Source organism: Anser cygnoides, chromosome 23, assembly GCF_040182565.1.
Source record: "Anser cygnoides isolate HZ-2024a breed goose chromosome 23, Taihu_goose_T2T_genome, whole genome shotgun sequence".
In the NCBI taxonomy this organism is placed as follows: domain Eukaryota; kingdom Metazoa; phylum Chordata; class Aves; order Anseriformes; family Anatidae; genus Anser; species Anser cygnoides.
This window is the reverse complement of record NC_089895.1, coordinates 4,009,434-4,029,590: the sequence shown is the minus strand read 5'-3', so window position 1 is coordinate 4,029,590 and position 20,157 is coordinate 4,009,434. Positions and strand designations below refer to the sequence as shown.

Below are 20,157 nucleotides of genomic sequence, written 5' to 3'. Positions count from 1 at the left end.
ATGTTTTATACTGTTCCTCTGCAAAACTTGTATTTGATGGGGAGTGGAGGATGAGAAGGGCAGAACAAAGCTGCCAAGTCTTACAGCAGTAGAGAATGGGAAGATGCCCAGGATGCAGACTTGCACCTTCCCTCAGAAAGGGAAAGTATTGTGTTTTTTAACAAGTTCTGTTGTCAGCACCCATTTTTCTTCATTAGTTGATTGCTTTCCATTTTCCTTTTAGATATTAGAAGGTGTGAGATATTTAAATATCTGGTTGTTAACAAGATCAGCCCTTCTGTGTGTCAGGTTTAATTCTAATGACATCCTTTTAACGTTCCTTTAGAGTGACTGTGGACTTGACTATGAAAAAAAAGAAAACTTGTGTTTTAAATACAGTGACTAAAACCAGTTTGCCAGGCAGGATGGATCCTTTCTGTGTTGTTTCACCCCACTTTTTTTCAGTGTTCTGATTTGTCTAATGGGCATGTATGTTGGAGCTAGTGTATATAGTCCATTTGAATGCACACTGCAGATGTTACATCTGCATTTACAAGAGCAGTTTATTTCCTTGTGACTGTGGTGAGTATCTTCTGTGAAGATAATTGCCATTTTTCCTCACTTTTTTCCATCTTTCCTCTTTATTTAGCAGATAGGTAGGTTAAATGCCTTGCAGTTGGCAATACGTATCCCCTCTCATGATAACCAGTTATTGCATGTTTTCAGGACTGTTGAAGATCTTAAAAACAATGAAAGTCAATGGAAGGATTCTCCTTTGGCTACTAGGCATCGAGAAATGCTAAAACGCTGCAAGACACAGCTTAAGGTCTGTAAGTGGTTTGGATCACAATAAAATGCCTTTGTCAAACTGTCTGTATGTTTATTTTGTCCTAGTACTTAAATACAAATTCACAGTAATGATTCAAAAGCACCACTTTAAAGAAACTATAAACCATGTGAGCATGTTAAAGCTTATTTTGACTATACTAAGTAGTGGTCATGACACAATATCATGTGAATTGTGACTTTAAAATTTGAAGTAATGCCAAGATTAATTTAGCCAGTATTCCTGAGAAAGAAGTAAATACTGTTTTTGTTGGAGAGAGAACAGCAGAGGGATTGTGATTTGATCGGGGTAGTTGTGCGCAGTCCATGCCCAAATGGGAGACAACTCTCAATTCCCTCATCTCATGTAGCGTTCTTGGAAAGGTGAATACACTGGGGGTCCTCTTAGAAGGTGTCCGTCCTCCTTAGGTCTTCCTCGTATAAGTTGATAAAAATTTCCGGAGCTGTATGAGCAAAATGACTTTAATTGCATATTTTCCCAGTTTGACACTTATGTTATTTCTTTTTGTTCCCTTAGAGCTAGTAAAAGGCTCTGTCCATGCAACTGCCTGCATTTTGTGTTCTTTGTGTTATACTGAGGTTTTAGTGCCCTGTTTTAAGTGCATCTTTTAAGAAGAGACCTTTGTACAATTGTCATAATTCACAAATACATTGATTTAGCTTTAGGTCTAGTCTTCCTTTCCTCTTATGTTTTCTTTCCCTGGAATAGTTTTTGTTTGTATCTTCTGCAGAAACTGGTGAGGTGCAAGGCTTGTGCAGATGCTGGTTTGCTGGATGAGAACTTCCTCAGGAGATGTCTGAATTTCTATGGCATGGTTATTCAGCTGATGCTTCGCATTCTCGACCCTGCCTATCCCAAGTAAGTGCCAGGATTATCTGTAAATTGTATCCATGATCTGATCATGGTAGACTGAGTTTTATTGAGTTTACTGAGTTTAGCTGTTCTAGAATTTTAGTGTTTTTTACAGTATCTACCTACATTCCTATGTATAAGTTATATTATTAATTTTTGTCAGAGACATACATTCTTGCATGGAATGTGTGTCTTATTCATAATTGAAGGTTCGGTTGGAGGGTGTGGGGTAGGTGGGAAGCAACCCTCAGGTGTGGTTAGTAGATCTGAAGCACTGGCATAGATTTTTGAAAAGTTAATGTTAGATCTTTTGTGAAGTGTTCCCATAGGTGAATTCTGTAAGAGAACTCAGGACACTTGCTCCTTAACCCTGGTATTTCATTGTTTTCTTTGTTACATCTTTCATTCTACAGCATAAAGCTGCCTTTAACTCCTGAAGTTCCAAAAGTATTTGCAGCATTGCCTGAGTTTTACGTGGAAGATGTTGCTGAATTTTTATTTTTTATTGTACAGTAAGTAAAAGTGATTTCTGAAGAAAATTTGTACTGCCCTTTACCCCTGTAACAGGTGGTGTGCACAAATTCAGGGTGTGAAAGTAGTTTGCTAGTTATTCTGTAGTTACTGGAGTTACGTAGTTTGGAGCTTGAGACCTTTTAATTTCATGTTAGGGTTAATCATCACTAGAATAATATTTTTAAAAAAGTCATGGCTTAAGAAGTATAAAATCCCTTCTATTATAGATGTGATGGGATGAAATATATAGTTTTAGCAGTTAGGACAGGTGTGAATGCTGTTTGGGTGTAATTCTGAAGTTGGTCACTTTCCTCCTGGAAACATGCCTTCAAATTCAGACTTTGCTGTTGTGTATGAGGAGCAGATGAATGGTTGCTTTTCCTTTTCTGAGGTGCTGTTATAGCAAATTTGCTATGAAGCGCTACTATGATATGCAACAAAAGAATATGACACTGTTTCAGAAGAGAATGTTTGGAATCGGGTCAAAATTAAGCTGCCCGTGAACAGCTGGCAAGACGTCTTGGAAGAGGAATAATCTGTTTTCTGTAGAGATAGCCAGAAGCAACAGTAAAATGACTTCAGTTTTTCCTATTGCTAATGAGACTGTAAAATCATAGAATGGGTTGGGTTGGAAGGGACCTTAAATATCACCTAGTTCCACGCACCTTGCCATGGGCAAGGATGTCACCCACCAGACCAGGTTGCCCAGGGCCCCATCCTGCCTGGCCTTGAACGCCTCCCGGCATGGGGCATCCACAGCTTTTCTGGGCAACTTGGTCTGGTGCCTCACCACCCTGTGAGTAAAGAATTTCCTCCTGTTATAGGAAGTTCAGAGATACCTGAACTTGATATATGTAGCAAAGCTTTTGTTTTTAATACAGGGTTGGGATTTTTCACTCTATTTTCCTCATCTCCATCCTTTCAGATATGCTCCTCAGGTGCTTTATGAGCCCTGTACTCAGGACATCGTCATGTTCCTTGTTGTGATGCTGTGCAACCAGAACTACATCCGAAATCCTTATTTAGTCGCCAAGCTGGTAGAGGTGATGTTCATGACAAATCCAGCTGTTCAGCCCCGGACCCAGAAATTCTTTGAAATGATCGAGAATCATCCTCTCTCCACTAAATTGTTAGTCCCCTCCTTGATGAAGTTTTACACAGGTAAGTGCTTCATCTATAGTTCTGTGACTGTACAGTAAGCAGTGAGTATTATAGGACAAAAGTCTGTGTTGGCTGTTGTGACCTTTTAAAAATCAAACAAAAAAAACAACTCAGGGTAGATTTTGGAAAGACAAGGCTTTGCTGCTCAGGAATCAGGTGAAACTAACATTAGGGGGAACCTTGAGAATTCTAGTCCTTCCACAGCTGCTGTGCACTGACAGCTCTAGCACTGTAGCTTGATGTGAATGTTGTTTTGTGTGATGTTTAGATTCCAAACTGGAAGGCTTCTTTGATTTGTGAGGGAGCATTAGGATTTAAAACTTTCTGACAGTGGTTTTGCAAGTCCTGTAAATTTATATGCTTCTCGGTGTCCTTGCACTTATGGAACTATTTTTGCTGTAATGTTTCCAGTGTTTTTTTAGTATTGAAATTTAGTCATGTAGGACAGTAGAATTGAATACAGCAGAAGGTGTGTTTTCTGAGGCTTTTCTTCAGGAATGAGGTCGGTTGTGGATTAGGTAATGGACAGTGCTCTTTTAAGTAGGTATTATGATGGAGATTTCTGAATGGGAATTGAATTTAATCACTTAAAGCTTGGTGCTTGAAGGACATCACATGGGAGACAGTAGGAAATGATTGTTATTACTAGAGAGGTTTAGGGAATCCCGGTGGGAACAAGTTTTGATTTCAGTGCTGGGATCTGATTTCTTTTTCAGATGTTGAACATACTGGAGCAACTAGTGAGTTCTACGACAAGTTTACAATCCGCTACCACATCAGCACCATTTTCAAAAGCCTCTGGCAGAACATAGCTCACCATGGTACATTTATGGAAGAGTTCAAGTGAGTAAGAAATTGTGTGTGATGCTGCTTACTGTCATGCGATCTGCTGAGGAGGCCATTACCATTGGGAATGGGCGATGCTGCTTTCCATCGCGTTTTAAATGACAGCCCCTTCCAGTAGAACTGGAGTGTTTCTAAAGCTGAGCTCTGGACATCACAATCAACTTGGCTTGGGGAATGGGGTCATTGTTCAGAATATACAGTGCAGCAGGTGTGTTGCTGGGGTTGCAGTCTGCTCTGCACACCCATCTACTCTGCAGTGATAACTGTGTTTCAATGTTTTCAGCTCTGGGAAGCAGTTTGTTCGCTACATCAACATGCTGATAAATGACACAACTTTCTTGCTGGATGAGAGTCTGGAGTCCCTAAAACGTATCCATGAAGTGCAAGAGGAGATGAAGAATAAAGAACAATGGGACCTGCTGCCCAGGGTGAACAGAGCTGTTTTTCAAAGTGCCCTTTACTTATTTTTAATTTTTCAATACAAGACCATTTTTAATTTTTTTAATAAGGGGCAGCACCAAAGAGCTGCTCATGAGAAGCAGTTCTCAATGCTTTTTCTTGCTGCCAGTATGGCTGTGGTCACTCTGGATGACATTCTGCAAAAAAACATCCTTCTGCATAGTTATGTTGTGGCTGGCAAAGAGTGTGTGACGTGGAAATAGTATAAAGTTTTAAATTGCTGTGCACTTAAAATACTAAATGGAGAAACTAAGACTTTAACCTTCTTGAAGGAGGTTGTGGAAGATGCTCGCCAGTTGAATTGACCTCAAGGAAATAACGCTTTTATTTTTTAATGCCTTGATCCTGTGTAGATTTGGTGTAGACAATTAGAGTACTGATTTAATGATTAGCTAACGATTAATTAGCCTGATTTAACAATAATTTTGTGTGCTAACCTACCAAGGTCAGGTATTTCTATTTTAAGGTTATCAATTAAAAAAAAAAGTCTGAAGAGAAAAGTTATCAAGATCTTGTTTGTTAAATCTTGTTTTATTCTGGTTTGCTCTTCTGAAGTCTTTGTTCCTGTTTATGCCTGCTAGCAAGGCAGAGCCATTACTGTGGTGACAAAATGATCTGGTCTGTAATCTGCAGATTGTTCCAGTGTAACTGGTGTTACTTATGGTGGTACGTAAATTAGGAAAACCTCTCTTGACTCTCAGATTCCAGGCTGATTTTGAAGTATTGGCATTTGGATGGAAAGGAAACATAACTCAGTTTTGTAGTTCTGAGGAGCAGTTCCAGGATGTAAGCAGACTCACTAAACTTGGAGTCTTGTGATACCATTTGTATTCACTTTTACTTTTGCAGAATTCTGGAAAACTAGTGCAGACTTCAGTTTAGTAATAGGTAGTAAAAGTGAGCTACATCTTCAGTTAAAAATGTGTTGTGGATTTGAATTACAGTCTGTTCTTTTGCTTTCCTAGATCATGTTAGCTTTGTGGCTGTTCAGGTTTTTTGATTGGTGATAAGGAAGGAAATTCTGTGGACGTAACATTTTAACCACTCAATATTTATTTTCTAGGATCAGCAGCAGGCTCGGCAGTCACAGCTTGCTCAGGACGAGCGTGTCTCTCGTTCATATCTCGCCCTGGCAACAGAAACTGTTGATATGTTCCATATCCTTACCAAGCAGGTTCAAAAGCCTTTTCTCAGACCTGTAAGTCCTGGGAGTTAACTTAGTTTCTAGCTTCTCTCAACATCTCTGCTATTGGATAATGTTCTGGAAATGTTTGTTGGCCCTTTGTCTCCCTTCACCTCACCTTTCTCCAACTCTAACTGCATTGAAATCTAATTTCTCTTGAGGTTATTTGATGTTAAGAGCATTACTTGAGTCTCTGAGATGTTGTGATCCTTCTAGACAGAATCTGTTTAGGTTGCTTTTTTTTATCGAAAGCATGTATAAAGAAAAGATACTTCCTGCAAGCCGACGAAATAATTGTATTGGTTAATAATTTTAGATCTTGTTGTATGCAAATCTAATGATAATCTACTTTATATCTGCCTTCATGCTGTGATCTGTTTTACTTTGGTCTTGTAGGAACTTGGACCACGATTGGCTGCTATGTTGAACTTTAACTTGCAGCAACTATGTGGCCCGAAGTGCCGTGACCTAAAAGTCGAAAACCCTGAGAAATATGGGTTTGAACCAAAGAAGCTGTTGGACCAACTGACGGATATTTATCTACAGCTAGATTGTGCTCGTTTTGCTAAAGCAATTGCTGATGATCAGGTGAGCTCCCAAAAGATAAGGGGGAAGAGTGAGTGTTGTGGACAAACAGAACTTTGCAGGATTCTCCAGAAGAGTTCCATTTTATTTGTATGCTGCCACCCAGTTTCCATCATGTGTTTGCAATTTTTCTTCCAGAAAATAATTCGTTCATATTTTCTCTGCTCTTTGTAGATAGGTTTGTTTTCCAAGTGTTTTGTCCCTTGGAGACACACAAACTTCCATAGCACTTCGCATACACGGGAAATTTCCCAAGCATTAGTTGTTTATTAGCTACTGCCTCATTGCAATGTAGTGGAAGTACCTTGTCCTGATTTTGCAAGAGAGAAAAATGAAGAATGCAAGGGTTCTGACTCCCCCTTCCCCTTCCTCATTAAGAAAATACAGAATAAGCAGAGCTGAGACTAAGATCCTCTTCTAACAATCCAAAAATCATTCTCTAGACTGTTTCCAAATTGTTTTCACTTTACTGAATGTCTGTGTAGTAAACTGACAAAACTGAGCATAAAAGGGACGTTTAAGACACCTTTGTACTGCCAAGGTGCTTTCTCAATGGTAGTCTTCAGACCAGGATGTTAACAGGATTTTAATTCTTGAGATAGATAAGCCATTGATCACCTCTGTGTTCTTGTAAAGATGATGTTAGTTAAACTACTGAATTGCTTCTGTCCATGCCTATGTTTTATAACACAAACTTTTCAAAATCCAGAGGAGCAAACAGCATTATCCATGGCTACTTGAAATTCTAGTGGAAGCAGTTTTACAATACGTAATGCTGTATTTGCATGTCTGGTGAAGCAGAGATAGCAGAGGTGACTCATGATCTTTTTTCTCTAATAATTTAATTTCTGGCAGTAACACTCCTGAGACAGACTGTGAGTGTGTGTGTGTGTGTAATGAGCATGCAGGGTATTTGTCATGCTGTTCGGTATATGTGAGAGTGAGAATGTTGTCCATCATTCATTCATCAATGCTAGCTACAGCAAAATGCACAGCAATGACGTGGGGATTAAAAAGAAAGAAGCCTGCTGGTGTGGGAACTGGAATAAAGCTTAAATAACAAAGTGGCCCTTCATAAAAATTGGGGGGAGTGACTAGTATCTTGGAAACTGTCAATGACAGGAAAGAAGCAGTAAGAAAATGCCCAATTGGTTAACTGCTACTGGTATTTAAAAATAAAAAAGGTGCTTGATCATGGCAGCATCTCTCAAAAGCGTTTTGATACATCTCCCATTTCAAATCCTAGCACATATTAGCAGGAATTTGGAAACATTTACAAAGCCCTGGGCATGTTGCCATAGTTCTGCTCTCTGTGGATTAGTAAGGAGTTTGGGTGGGCACCGTGTGTCCTAAGTAGCAAATGGTATTTCATGGAGTGAGATAGTGTAGATGAGGGAATTGGGACTGTGAATATTTTGAATTTCCCAAAGAAAATAGAAACCTTTGAGACCTACTGTGTTATGTTCTGTAATTTAACTCAGCTTTGCACTGTGTAAATAATTTTTATTAAAAGAACATTGTCTAGACTACTAAAAGGCTGATACCAAAACACAGCATTGCCAAGTTAAAAGCAAATGGTGTCTTCAGAACATAAGCAGCTTTCAAAAGTTCTCGCCTAATGCTTTATTTACAGCAAAGCAATGATTGTTTCAGTTGAAGCTATAGGATGTGCAGTTGGTCTCTATGTTGTACCAGGTAGCTGTACAGTGTGAGCAGCAGGCTGCTGTCCTGCAGTGTGCTGCATGCTGCCCCGCCTGGCGAGCGGGCACTAGGTGCTTGAAGTTGCCTTACCCGTTTGGCAGAGGGGTTGGTTTGGGTGCTAGGAGGAGGTTATCACCTATTTCCGGTATTGCATCGCACACTAGCAAACCGCATGGTATCTGTTAGCTTGCAACTCATCGTTTTTGTCGTAAAGCATTTTTCAGTAGTCACTAATACCGTGGATGGGCTGGACAGTCTTGTACTTTCAGCCACTATTTTCAAAAGATTTTAAGTCATGGTTTGACTCACAATCTTTCGAAGTGTGTGTACAGAAATCAATGATAAGGAGTGAGTCAGCTGTGCTTTTACCAGGATTTGTCATTTGGTTCCTACCACATGGGAGAACACCAACCACATCGAGAGGCTTGGGTATGCTGCTTCTACTTTGTATGGCAGATGGCTGCGGTGTCTTGTTTTGTTTTTGGTTTTGTTTTGGAGAGGTTAATAAATTGTACTCCAAACACTGGAGTTCCACAGAAAACTGCTTTTTCCTTTGAAGTAATCCATCCAGCACATCATCTTGAGGGAACAGTAGTAGATTTGGTAGTTGAACTTTCATGGCAAAGTGATCATGACATAATCCTTGTAGTACTCCTTGATGTTGAATACTGAAAGCTGGTGCAACCGTCTTTTTCTGTTACGGTATTCTCTTACAGCCAGGAGAAACTGGGATGTTAATGATCCTGAAGATCCACAAGAAGTGCTTAAAGGGTATTTCTGCTGGTGTAGACAGCAGTTTCCTTGCTGCCTTCACGTATGGTGGTTGGAGATCTAGGGTTCAAAAAACCTTTTACGATATATTTTCTGGCAAGAGGTGTGAGAAAAAATAATACAGACAGGAGTGACAAGACAGATGTTTTGTCTAAGGAACAGTTCTAATAATTTTAGTCAGCCTCTCTGAATGCCTCAACCATTTTGATTAGTTAGTATTGTCTTCTATTTTTTTGTCCTGAACAGTTTTCCAGTAGTGATGACTCTTACAAAAGCATAATTATACCCCAAAGTTGACATTTTTGTGCTAGATAAAATGTTATGTACATACTTCTCTGTCTGACATAATGTTGAGGTTTCATTGATCCCTTCTTCTGAAGTTTTAAAAAAGCATTAAAAGGTCTTTTAGAATTTTTATGGCATATTAGGATACTACAGCTCAGCAAAGTTTTATGCTTTGCTTGTAGAGGTCCTACAGCAAAGAGCTCTTTGAGGAGGTCATATCAAAGATGAGAAAGGCTGGAATCAAGTCAACCATAGCAATAGAAAAATTCAAACTGCTGGCAGAGAAAGTGGAGGAAATTGTTGCCAAGAATGCCCGTGCAGAAATTGATTACAGTGATGCTCCGGATGAATTCAGAGGCAAGTTGGTTTTTCTAAATACTGAATTGTTAGGCCAAGAGGGATTTGTTTTGTTATTTTGCTTCTAAATATGAAAATATATTAGTAGAAACTACGTATTGTTTATGGAGCCTTGCATCCTTCTCCATTTCAATTAAATGACTAAGTAAATGAAAAGAGCCTAAGGGTGTTTTTTGTTTGTTGTTCCCTGGGATTGCACTGTCCAGTCCTAGCCTTGTCTTTATTACATGGACTTTAAAACAGTAAGAAAAAAAAAAAAAGAAATATGGTGAAAATAACTAATGCTTAGCCTTTATACTGTTTTTCCCTTTCTGAATTGGGGCCATATCTGTTGCTTATTTAAACCTGCTGCTACTTTCATCTGTTTTCTGTACCTTCAGCAATATTCCTGACTGGGGACTCTGATTCTCAGTTCTGTGCAGTAGGTTTGTGTGCAGGATAAAGTTTTATTTAATGTTTTCAATTTGATGATTGAGATAATTGTGTGCTCAGATCCACTCATGGACACTCTGATGACTGATCCTGTGAGGTTGCCATCTGGAACTATTATGGACAGGTCAATCATCCTGAGGCATCTGTTGAACTCCTCCACCGATCCTTTCAATCGTCAGACACTGACAGAAAATATGCTGGAACCAGGTATCCTGGCTTTTAAGTAACTCATGGCACTGTTGATCTGGGGAAGCAATTTGTGTAGTTTCTGTTCCATATACTTTCAGAAGATAGTGTTGAAGCCTCAATACAACTACCAGTTGTTTAAACTCAATTTGCACAGAAAAGTTCATTCCTTGTTTTCCCCTTTTCTGCAAATAAACAAACTACCCTTGCTTTCCTAAATACTGGCATAATGGGTATTGTTGCAATAGGTAAATGAGCAATAAATTTACGGAAAGCTGTGCAGAAAATATGCTGACAGAAGAAAATAATAGTAGATATTCCTGATCAGATTTCTAGAAAAGGAATTTCTATTAGTCACAAGTAGCTTGCCTATAGTAGTATTGCTAAATAACTTAACAACCAAGTTAATTATTTTTTTTTCTTCTTTATATTACTAGTGCCAGAACTTAAAGAGCAAATTCAAGCCTGGATGAGAGACAAGCAGAATGCTGACCATTAAAAGTTCCCTTGCAGTGCACGCCAACACCAATGGGAAGAACAGGGCGTGGGCTGTTCTGCTAATAGTGGGGCAGATACACTTTGAAAGTTATTGATGGGATTAGCACGCCCACTGGCACTAACTTGCAGTGGTGACCAGAAGCATGTGGACGAGAAGAAAAGCAGCTTAATTCTTGTACATATATTTAAGTGATAACGATGGTCAATAACATGGAGGACAAATTAGGAAGTTGCTTATGTTACAAAACTGTCCTTCAGTATGTCACGTTTTGGAGTTTTTACAGCTGACTTATTTTAGCAAAGATGAATGGATCAGGGCAGCATCCCTTCAACCTTATTTTTTACAGCCGGATATCCGTTAATTTGATTGTGGTTAGAAACTTGGACATTTTGCTGCTACAGTAACTTTTTCCTCTTTCCCTCCCTTCTTCCTCATCCACCCATCAAACCTGCACTGCTGTCTTTTTTTGTAATGCAAAAAAAAACCCCTGTGAAGAAACAAAATCATTCCCCTGCCCGCAAAAGAACATATTCTGTGCGATAACTGTGCCTGCAACAAAGTGTTAATCTTGGGATCGTATTTTTATATTATACATATTCGCATATTTGTTTTTTAATTGGTGTTAGAAGAGATGAGGATGATTTCAAAAAGGCAAAGGTTTGACGCGTGGATTTTAAGTTCCGTTATTTGAGATGTCCCTCTGTGTTGATCTAGATGCTCTGGTATTTCTGAGAAGCCTTGAGACAGAAATACATTACAACAGCTGCCAAGAATTAGATGCTTGGGAATACCAGGACTTCAGTGACTTTTTAAAATAATAAAATCCATTCTTTTAACGCTGCAGATATAATATATGCTAAATGACAGTTCTGAGCCATTAGAGCTAGTCCACAGAGATCCTTTTATTCTTGGAGGCTGCAGTTTGGGGCAGGGGTCATTTTTTATGTTGCTTACCAATTTGTATCCATGGCTTGGCCTTACCAAAGCAAAAAGGGTGCAGCAAATGTAGAATTACTTTTTTTTTAAAAAAAGAAAATATTCACAAACATTTTTGTATTACTGCCCCCTGCTTATGATACTTGAATTTCCTTTTTAAAAAGGATTTGAAACCACAGTGTTTTAAAATTAAGTCTGTAAAAAAAAGGTTGTTTTTCTTTTGTGTTTTTCGCTGTGTCCTCTGTTCAGTTCCTGACTCTTGAACTACAATAAATGATGATACACACTCGCACAAAGTGTTCCCTTTGTCTGTCTTTCCTTACAGTCAGTGAAAGCAGAAAAAATACAAATGATTGGGTGGCTTTTTTCACGTTTGCTGATAGTGATTTAGGACCTGGGGATAATAAACCATTTCACGTGAAACTTCCATGAACACAGTTCTTAGCAGTACTTCCAACTAAAGCATTTTTCCAAGTGGATGAATGCTGTACCTATTCATAGCTAACTGACAGCTGGTGTCAAGGCTTCAGGGGGAAGTTTTAGTTAGGCTGTATGTAATCCAGTGCTGGCCTTTGCAACGGGTATGTAATTCTAAGTTAATTTTGATTTTTTCTTTTTTTTTATTTTTACCCAAGGGTGGAGGGGAGCATTCCAAAGTTTGTGTCTCTGTGGACTATTGGAACAGACATGTTTGTTGTATGACTGTTTTAGTTCCTTAATCCACACCCCTTCCACAAATTCAAATCTTCTTCCCCCTCCACAAGTCAAGGAACAAAGCAAGTTATGCTTTTATCTTCAAACAGTCATTCAGCATCCAAATGCATCGTGGTTTCTGAATGTTTTATAAGGGCATGCAGTGAACTATACCTTTCAAGACGTTTTGTTTTCCATAAAGAGGTAATGATTTTTGCATAAAGAAAAACTCTTCACTATTCTACTATCACCTAATTTTTGAGGCTTGTAGCATGAAATCTCCAGAAACACCCCAGAATTTACACCTTATTTAGATAGAGGACAACTGCTCAGCTGTTTTTGGTGGAGGATGACTAAACTGCAATGGTTTTGCATTATGGCTTGATTTTTCTGTAGCGGTTTATGTTGTCCGCATCAGTTTTCTTGACAGATTACAAACACATCAGAAAGATGGAAGAAATGCTTTCTGATTTTTTTCAGCAATTTAAAAGTTAGACACAATGCTACCTCTCCTGAATAAGGATGTTGTGGCAACCATGAGCAGTCCAGTCCTATGAAGTGAGAAGAGCACAAGCAGGAAAAAAAAAAAGCATAAGGGTATCCATTACAGGGTTTGGGGTCTGCTATTCTCTGTTTTGCATCTGAAGTACTATAAGTAGTAAGTATTAAAGATAGCCATGAATTTGTGTTTTACAAAAAAAAAAAAAAGTATGAAACTAGCTCTTTAATATACTGAAAAGCTTTATATTTACTGTATATTTTATGTTCTATTGTATCTGTTGAAAGGCTTGTTTGAACAAATTCAGGATGTTTTTCTTAACCTTGTCTGACAGAAAGGAATAAAAAAAATTACATATGGCATAGGATAGAATAACTGAGACTGTCCTTCAGAATTTATAGTTATTCTGCTATGATGCCAGATCTTGACCTGAGGACTATAAATAGCAAAGGGTGTTACGTTACTGATCTCATATTGACTAATTATGGGATCCATTTAAATCATTGATACATTTTGTATCAGTGCAGATATTACTGAAGGCTAACATTAAGTAGCTAAAAATTTATTTGGAAAACTCAAATATTTCAAAGGCATGAATTTAGATAAACACTTCCCAATTCAGCATTCATGGTCAGAATGATGAAATTTATTTTAATAAGAGAAATGGCAAGTACCATTGCTGTCCTGTGGGCACAAAAGTGGATCAGAAGTCTGACGTTCAGTGAGTAGTGGACATTTTAGTACTTGAAGAGAAAATCTGAAGATAGTGTTGGATTAAGAATAAATCTCCCACAAAAGCCAATTAGCTGCTTGACCGTTCTTGTTTTTTAGTTCATTTAATGCAGCCTGCAGATTCTTGCATTTTTTCCCCTTGCAAATGAACGTGTTATTTACCTTCTTCAATTAAACTGTAACTTCATTATAATAAGGTAAGGAGACCTAATATTGAAAATGCTGAAAATGTCAATGATCCGTTGATATTTACATGTATCTGCAGAATTTGGGTAACTTTGATCTGTGAATTGCTCATCATAGTAAGGGCTAACTTAAAATACACTTTGCAAAGGTGATTTTCTTGGAGAATTTGACATTACAAGATTGCATCACTTTACTTGCCCTGTAGTTACGTGACCAGAGAAATTACTGGGGCGAGTTCTGATGCTGATAGCAATACAATTCAGTGCAATTGATTCTATTGTATCACAATTTATACTTATGTAATAGCCAAATTTACATCTGAGTCAACTGTTCGCTGCTGGCAGCAAGGACAGACTAATGTTCTTAATGGCAGGATGACAGCGCTGCCTTAGCCAGCAACAGATTGACTCTAACAATCCCCAAGAGAATTGCACTACCATGCAGTCGCTTTCCTTTTCTTTACTACTTAGCTCAAGCCTATCCTCTGTCCTGTGTTTAAACAGACTTCCCAGCTTTAGGTAACATAACTCAGTGATCTGAGTAATCAAATGCATATAAGAATTTCTTCATAGTATTGCTTGCTTTCATTTTTCGTAACAGTTTAAAAGCACTTCTGTGCAGGGGACCCTTGTTACATGAATATTTTCTTGACAGCATATTCTAAAAGCTGGTTTAAAATGCACACAGCTAGTGGGGAATTGGATCAGCCTCTGCTGTTTTGCAGGATGTTGGTCAGATGCACATGAAAGGAGTAAGGGAGAGGATACTAATATTTTTTCTTTTAAAGAGGATTAATTGGTGGAATTCTACGGCAGTGTTCTGCCTAAGTACCTTTTTTTTTTTTTGACAAGTTTAATGCTACATTACACTCAGAGACCTGGCTTTTGAAAATGATGTTGAGAAAGCTAGCCAAAGCAAGGGCTAATCTAATTGAACTGAGATAATTAAAAAGGTGTGGCACAACCAGGTAGATGAGGGCTGCCTTCATATTCAACCACCTTTCAACCAAATAACCTGGTATTTAAACAGCAATTTTCCTGTCTCCCTTTGCAGGGAGCTACCTCCCAGGTCTTGTAGAGCATGTGTCATATGTCCTTTACAGTTTTGTTTCTTGACAAGTAACTAGACTTTCTCTGAATGTTCTTGGCAGATTTTTCACGACAGTAAGCAATCAACCGAAGAACTACCATAGTGGAATTATTCCATGTGAGTACTTCCACAGCTTAGATTCAAGAAAGTGATGGAGGAAATAGTGTTCCTCAGAAATATTACACAAACTGCCAAAGTAAAATGAATGACCATGGAGGAATACCGCACCGACCCGCTATTTTGATGGTTTGTAGAGGTTTTTGTGATGGTCTCTTTTTTTTTTCCCTCCAGAGAAATCACTGACCTAATTCTGCACAGCCCTAAACAGAAGTTGGTGGAGTTAGACTGCATTAATGACAGTACTAAATGCGGTGTCCCACCAATGTGAAGTCCTTTGAAGTTCAAGCAATGGTATTTTTTAGGACATAGGAAAACCACCTCTTTGCTTTGCTGTTTCTGCAGCACTGTTTCCCTACTGGGTACTGTGCAGTGATTTGCTTTTGTGTTCACAGGCATAACTGTAGGGGATAAGCGCACACATTCACAAAGAAGGCTGGCAAGGGTGAAAATTCCTCATTCACCACCCCAAAAGTAGTGACTTGTTCTTCCACAACCCTACAGCTGACGGGGAATGTGGGAGCAGCAGTGCTGATTCATGTAATTAAGAGCCAGGAGCTCGTTAACAAAAATAAACCTTATTCTGAAGGCAGATGTCTCAGGCACCAAACATTCTCAAGTTTAAATCTGACTTGTATGTGATGGCGTGTGTGGGAAGTAAGGTACTTCAGGTAAAATAATTATTTTATTGAGAATTCTGTAAGATTAAACATAGGGCTGTTTCTAGCAGTTCTAACAACTACTACAACGGAGGAACTTAACTGAATTTATTGCCACAAAAATCAATTTATTTTGTGAGAAGATGCACACAATTATTTATGTGAGCTTAAAAATGCCCTTTAACCACACATATTGAAAAAAAAAATCAGGTAGAATGCCTAAAATTGGCAGCCACCAGCATGCTCTAGAGCAGGACCATGGGGGTCGCTAGGGCCTGTCAGGACCGCGTTTCCCCTTCACAATCGTCGCGCAGCCGAGGCCGGCGCAGGCACACAGCGGGGCGGTGCCCCAGCGCCCTAGCGCCGCTCGCTATAGGCCAACGGACGGCCGACGCGGGTTCCGCCCCGAGCTCTGATTGGCTGATGTGGCGGAGGAACCGAATCGCCTTGTCCTCGGGGTTCGGCGGATTGACTCACGGAGAAGGGAGGAGCCCTCCAGTGAGGGCGTTCCCTCCCGAGCCTTCGATTGGCGCTTGACCGTGTCGATCTTATGATTGGCACTGCGGGGGGGCGGGCGCGGGCCGGCTCTGCGAGCGGCGATTGGCGAGCGGGAGGGAGGCGGGAGCATCGGCGCGCGGCGATTGGCGGACAGGACGCTCCTCCCTCCCCCGCGGAGGCGGGGCCGGGCGCAGAGCGCCGCGCTCCTGTCAGTGTGGGAGCGGCGCTGTGGGGTGCGCATCGTTGCGCTCCCTCCTCCGGCCGCGGCCTTTTTCTCTCTTCCTTTCCCCGTTTCTTTCGCTCTCCTCCCGGGCTCAGCAGCGAAGCGTGATGGGGGCGGCTGCCTTTTGCCCTCCCTTCGCCGGCCCCGCCGCCTTCCCCAGCCGCTGACAGGGCCGGCGGCCCCCCGCGGCCTTCGGACGCCCCCAGGTGAGGCGCTGAGGGAGCGCGGCCCGGCGGGGGGGGCGGGGGAGGGTGGGGTTGGGGGGTGGGGGGCGGCTCGGTGCCGAAACGCGGGGCGAGCCGGGGCTGGGCCGGGAGCAGCCGGGGCTGGGCTGTGGGGCTCCGGCCCCTCCTCGCCCGCGGCCGTCCCTTCCCTTCTCCCCCTGGCGGCGCGGCCCCTTCTCGGTCTGGTCCCCGCCTGCATCCTGGCCGCGGGTGCCGCCGCCTTCCTCTTCATCATCCTCATCCTCCTCTTCCTTCTCCACATCCTCCCCGGGCCGCCGAGCGCCCCCTCGGCGAGCCCCAGCCGCCCGCTGCGAGGAGGAGCCGAAAGGAGGGCGGTTTTCAGGGTGTCCGCTTGGGTTCTGGGCACCTCGAGGTAGTACATTCCGTCTCTGGCTCCCGCACAGCACAACCAGAGGCAGCCATGTTGGGATGACGAGCTGACAATCCTCCGTGAGCTGAGGCCGGGCGATGGGCCTGGGGGTTTGGGGTCTTGGGCAGAATACGGGCGTGAAACTGAGGCCAGCAAGCAAGAATTCACCGCACACAGATGCCGAATTCGTAGCTGTGCTCTGAGATGTAGAATCAAGCACCGAAAGACGATCACGTTATTTTTTAAAATATATTTACCTTCATTTCTAGCTCTTTCTCAGCTCAGTTCTTTGCATTATTGTACGTTGATGTGTTGGTAAAGAGCCATCTGTTTATAGCATTTGGTTTGTCAGTGCGTAGCCAAATTCTGCGCCGCTGTTTTATCTGGCATCATCACTTTATCCCAAAGCACTAAGATAGCAATTCGTAGCGTATGAGTTCAGCTGATATATCAGGCTGTCAGCACTACCTGATCCTTGGTGGGACACCTAAATTTGGATTCCCTGTAGTCCCCTTGTTCGTAAAGCCCTGCTGCTCTGAACAGCTGTTTTGTTAACTTTCCATATACTAATCACTGTGCTTGTTCCTCTCCTTTCTGTAGAGCTGGTGTAGTGATTAAGTTACAAGCGTAGGAGGCATTTTTTTGGTTTAAAAGTTAGCACATTCTCTGGTAGGCATACCGTATTGTTTTTTCCTATACAAGAATAACACAATGGCTGGCCGTGTTGAATAAAAATGATGCTTCTTTGTTTGTGATGTGTATTTCTTTATTTGAATGTACAGATCTAGATTCTGAACATTGCAACAAGCTCAAAGTGGTTACAAAAACAACCTTACCCAAAGACAAATAATAATTTGATTCTTTGAATTCCTATTTTGTTAGTAACTATCTCAGGAAAGAGCAATATGCTCTGCAGCTTGCTATAAATTGATTTGTCAGAACTTTCATATACATCCAAGGATTCAAGTCTTAATGAACAGCTTATTTGTTTATACATACCAAATCTCTTGAGACTCTGACTGGTGATTGACCAACATCATTGAGTTTGGCGGCTTGAATAACAGAAAACAGACAGGGTATTTAGATGACTTGTTTAGTGACATATTTTAATAATAAAATCTCAGTACGTGGCTTATTGGGTGGATGGTGGAAATCTTTCAGTAATAGCTTAAAATAAGTGGAAAATTAATATGTAGGGTTTGCTTTTGTGCTGATAGAGCTCAGTAAATTGTCAGACGCTGCCTACTACCCATTTTACAGACAGTGGTGTATCATGTCAAGGAGTCAAATATGCATTTCACTTCCTTACTAGGTTCTCAGTTGGATTCATACAGAAAAAGCATTTAAAGATATGCAGCAAGTAGATTCTTTTCCAGACATTAGGAGAATGATTCATTCCCGCATGAACATCAGCCTTCTAAGTCTGTAATGAACGTATAACAGACAGCTTCATTTTGTTATGATTGTTCTCCTAAATCTGTACCACAGGCTGCATTACACTTTTAGGCTTACTCTGTTGCAATTTGCATCTCCTGTTACCACTCTAAGATGGTGTTTGGTAGTATTAAGTGATACTACTGGGTAATGTGAACCATGAAAAACCAGCTGTGATTTATTTCTAACTTCTGTGATGCTGCTCGACTTGATCTTGCTTTGCCTTATTGTATCATTCAGTGTGATGAAGGCAGTAATGCCTTTATAAAATATTATGACCAGTTAGTAGACTTTAAAAAACAAACAAACAAAACAATTTAGATGGTTTTGGGTTAACTTTCTTATTAATTAAAACTGAATCTTGCATAGTGAGGTGGTGTTTTGAACATCAAAAATCTGTGGGCAACAGCAAGTAGGCATTTTGCTTACTACAGCTATGAAAAGTAGAGTTGAGAATGAGACAAAATTAAATGTGGTGTAATTTTAAATGAGCGCAAAAGATAGGGTTGGAAAAAGTCAGTAACTTCAAAAGTCTACCAGTGATTTTTTTTTTGCTAATGTAGTTGGTTCTGCGACCTGTTCTGTAAGTGTTTCTTCACAGCTCAGTTTTGAACAAGGCTATCATTTAGCTGGCGCATGTGGAACCTCTGGTGGTGTGCTTTTCATGTTTTCTTGCTGTGAATCTGGTGTTTACTTGTGAAATTAGTTTCCCCTAATTTCAGTGTGTGGTTTGCTTGTTGGAGAGTAATGATTTCTGTTGATTGAAATGAAAACACAGTCAGGTTGCTCAAGGCACTTTCAGAGGACATTTCATTCGCACAATCACCGTGTTGTTCTTCAGCTGCTGTTTGAGAAGAGCGGGGATAGCATTTTGTGAAAGTACTTTTATTTGTGAGGGTTTTCCTTGTCAGTGGCCATAAGCTGATTTGGCTCCTTTCCTGAGGTCTTTCAACACGCACTAATGAATCCTGTTTTGATATCACCCCCAACTGTTTTCTGTTATTGCTTTTGGTAGTTTAAAGGATTAAAAAAGAGTAGAGTAGAAGTGAGAAGCTCTTGATTCAGTACTGTGCAGATCTCTGTTTTATTAAAGCTCCATTTCACTGTTGTTTGTTAAGTATTTTTGTATATGTACTAGAGGAGGAGGAGAGATCCAAGCCCAGTATCATGCGAGATAAAGGATTTGAGCAGAGAAGCTCCAAATAAGTGAAATGTTTGCCATGCAGCAGGATGAGTTTCTAGAACTGTTGTTTCATGCTAACGCTGGGATGCTTTTGAATGTGTCACTACCAGGAGAATAAGTGACTAGCAGTGCGTGGCATTGTGTTACAGGTAGCTTTGTTTTCTTCTCCAAAAGTCTGTGTTCTACTCTGTGTGGAGATAATCTTCTAATTTTACATATTTTCATAGTGAAGATAAAGATTTATCTTCTCCTTTAATTGCCATTTAAACATCAAAGTTTGCCTTAAATGAGGATTCTGCTCTGTGCTTGGGTCACTGAAAGGAGCTTGGTGGTGGCGTGGTGCTGCCTCCTGTAGAGGACTGAGACATCGAGTTCTTGTTGGTGAGAAGTGATTGAGTTCTGCAGGACTGCACTCTGTGTGATATAGATTATAAAACAGCATTTAAGCAGAAGATAGTATATTAGTGAGAGACATAATTTCTTATGTAATCTACTTACTACCTTAGTTGTCTTTCTTTCTGGTCAGTTAAAACAGTCAGAATGCCCTGAAGGGCATCAGACTTCTCCAGCGGACACAGCTCCTCTAAGTGCCCGCCTTCTACTCCGCTGCAGTCAAGTGTGTCTCATGGACCAGGCATGCATCAGGAGTGCTTTCGGG

General features: G+C 40.6%; 2 protein-coding genes across 14 annotated transcripts in view; both read left to right on the top strand.

Moving 5' to 3' along the window:
• UBE4B (ubiquitination factor E4B) overlaps positions 1-11,888 on the top strand; it is a 40,170-nt gene extending 28,282 nt beyond the window's left edge. For all 3 annotated transcript variants that reach the window (XM_066982084.1, XM_066982082.1, XM_066982083.1), the window contains 11 exons: positions 706-805; positions 1,557-1,684; positions 2,092-2,190; positions 3,117-3,352; positions 4,069-4,195; positions 4,482-4,626; positions 5,721-5,855; positions 6,237-6,428; positions 9,365-9,539; positions 10,032-10,178; positions 10,595-11,888. In XM_066982084.1, coding sequence (XP_066838185.1) covers positions 706-805; positions 1,557-1,684; positions 2,092-2,190; positions 3,117-3,352; positions 4,069-4,195; positions 4,482-4,626; positions 5,721-5,855; positions 6,237-6,428; positions 9,365-9,539; positions 10,032-10,178; positions 10,595-10,656 — 1,546 coding nt within the window. In that variant the 3' untranslated portion in view covers positions 10,657-11,888. The remainder of the gene's footprint in view (positions 1-705; positions 806-1,556; positions 1,685-2,091; positions 2,191-3,116; positions 3,353-4,068; positions 4,196-4,481; positions 4,627-5,720; positions 5,856-6,236; positions 6,429-9,364; positions 9,540-10,031; positions 10,179-10,594) is intronic.
• A 4,369-nt stretch (positions 11,889-16,257) lies between these two features.
• KIF1B (kinesin family member 1B) overlaps positions 16,258-20,157 on the top strand; it is a 96,669-nt gene continuing 92,769 nt past the window's right edge. For 10 of the 11 annotated variants that reach the window (XM_048067733.2, XM_048067729.2, XM_048067725.2 and 7 more), the window contains exon 1: positions 16,258-16,494. The gene's annotated coding sequence lies outside the window, so the exon portion shown is untranslated. The remainder of the gene's footprint in view (positions 16,495-20,157) is intronic. The other variant, XM_048067724.2, reaches the window with a different exon arrangement.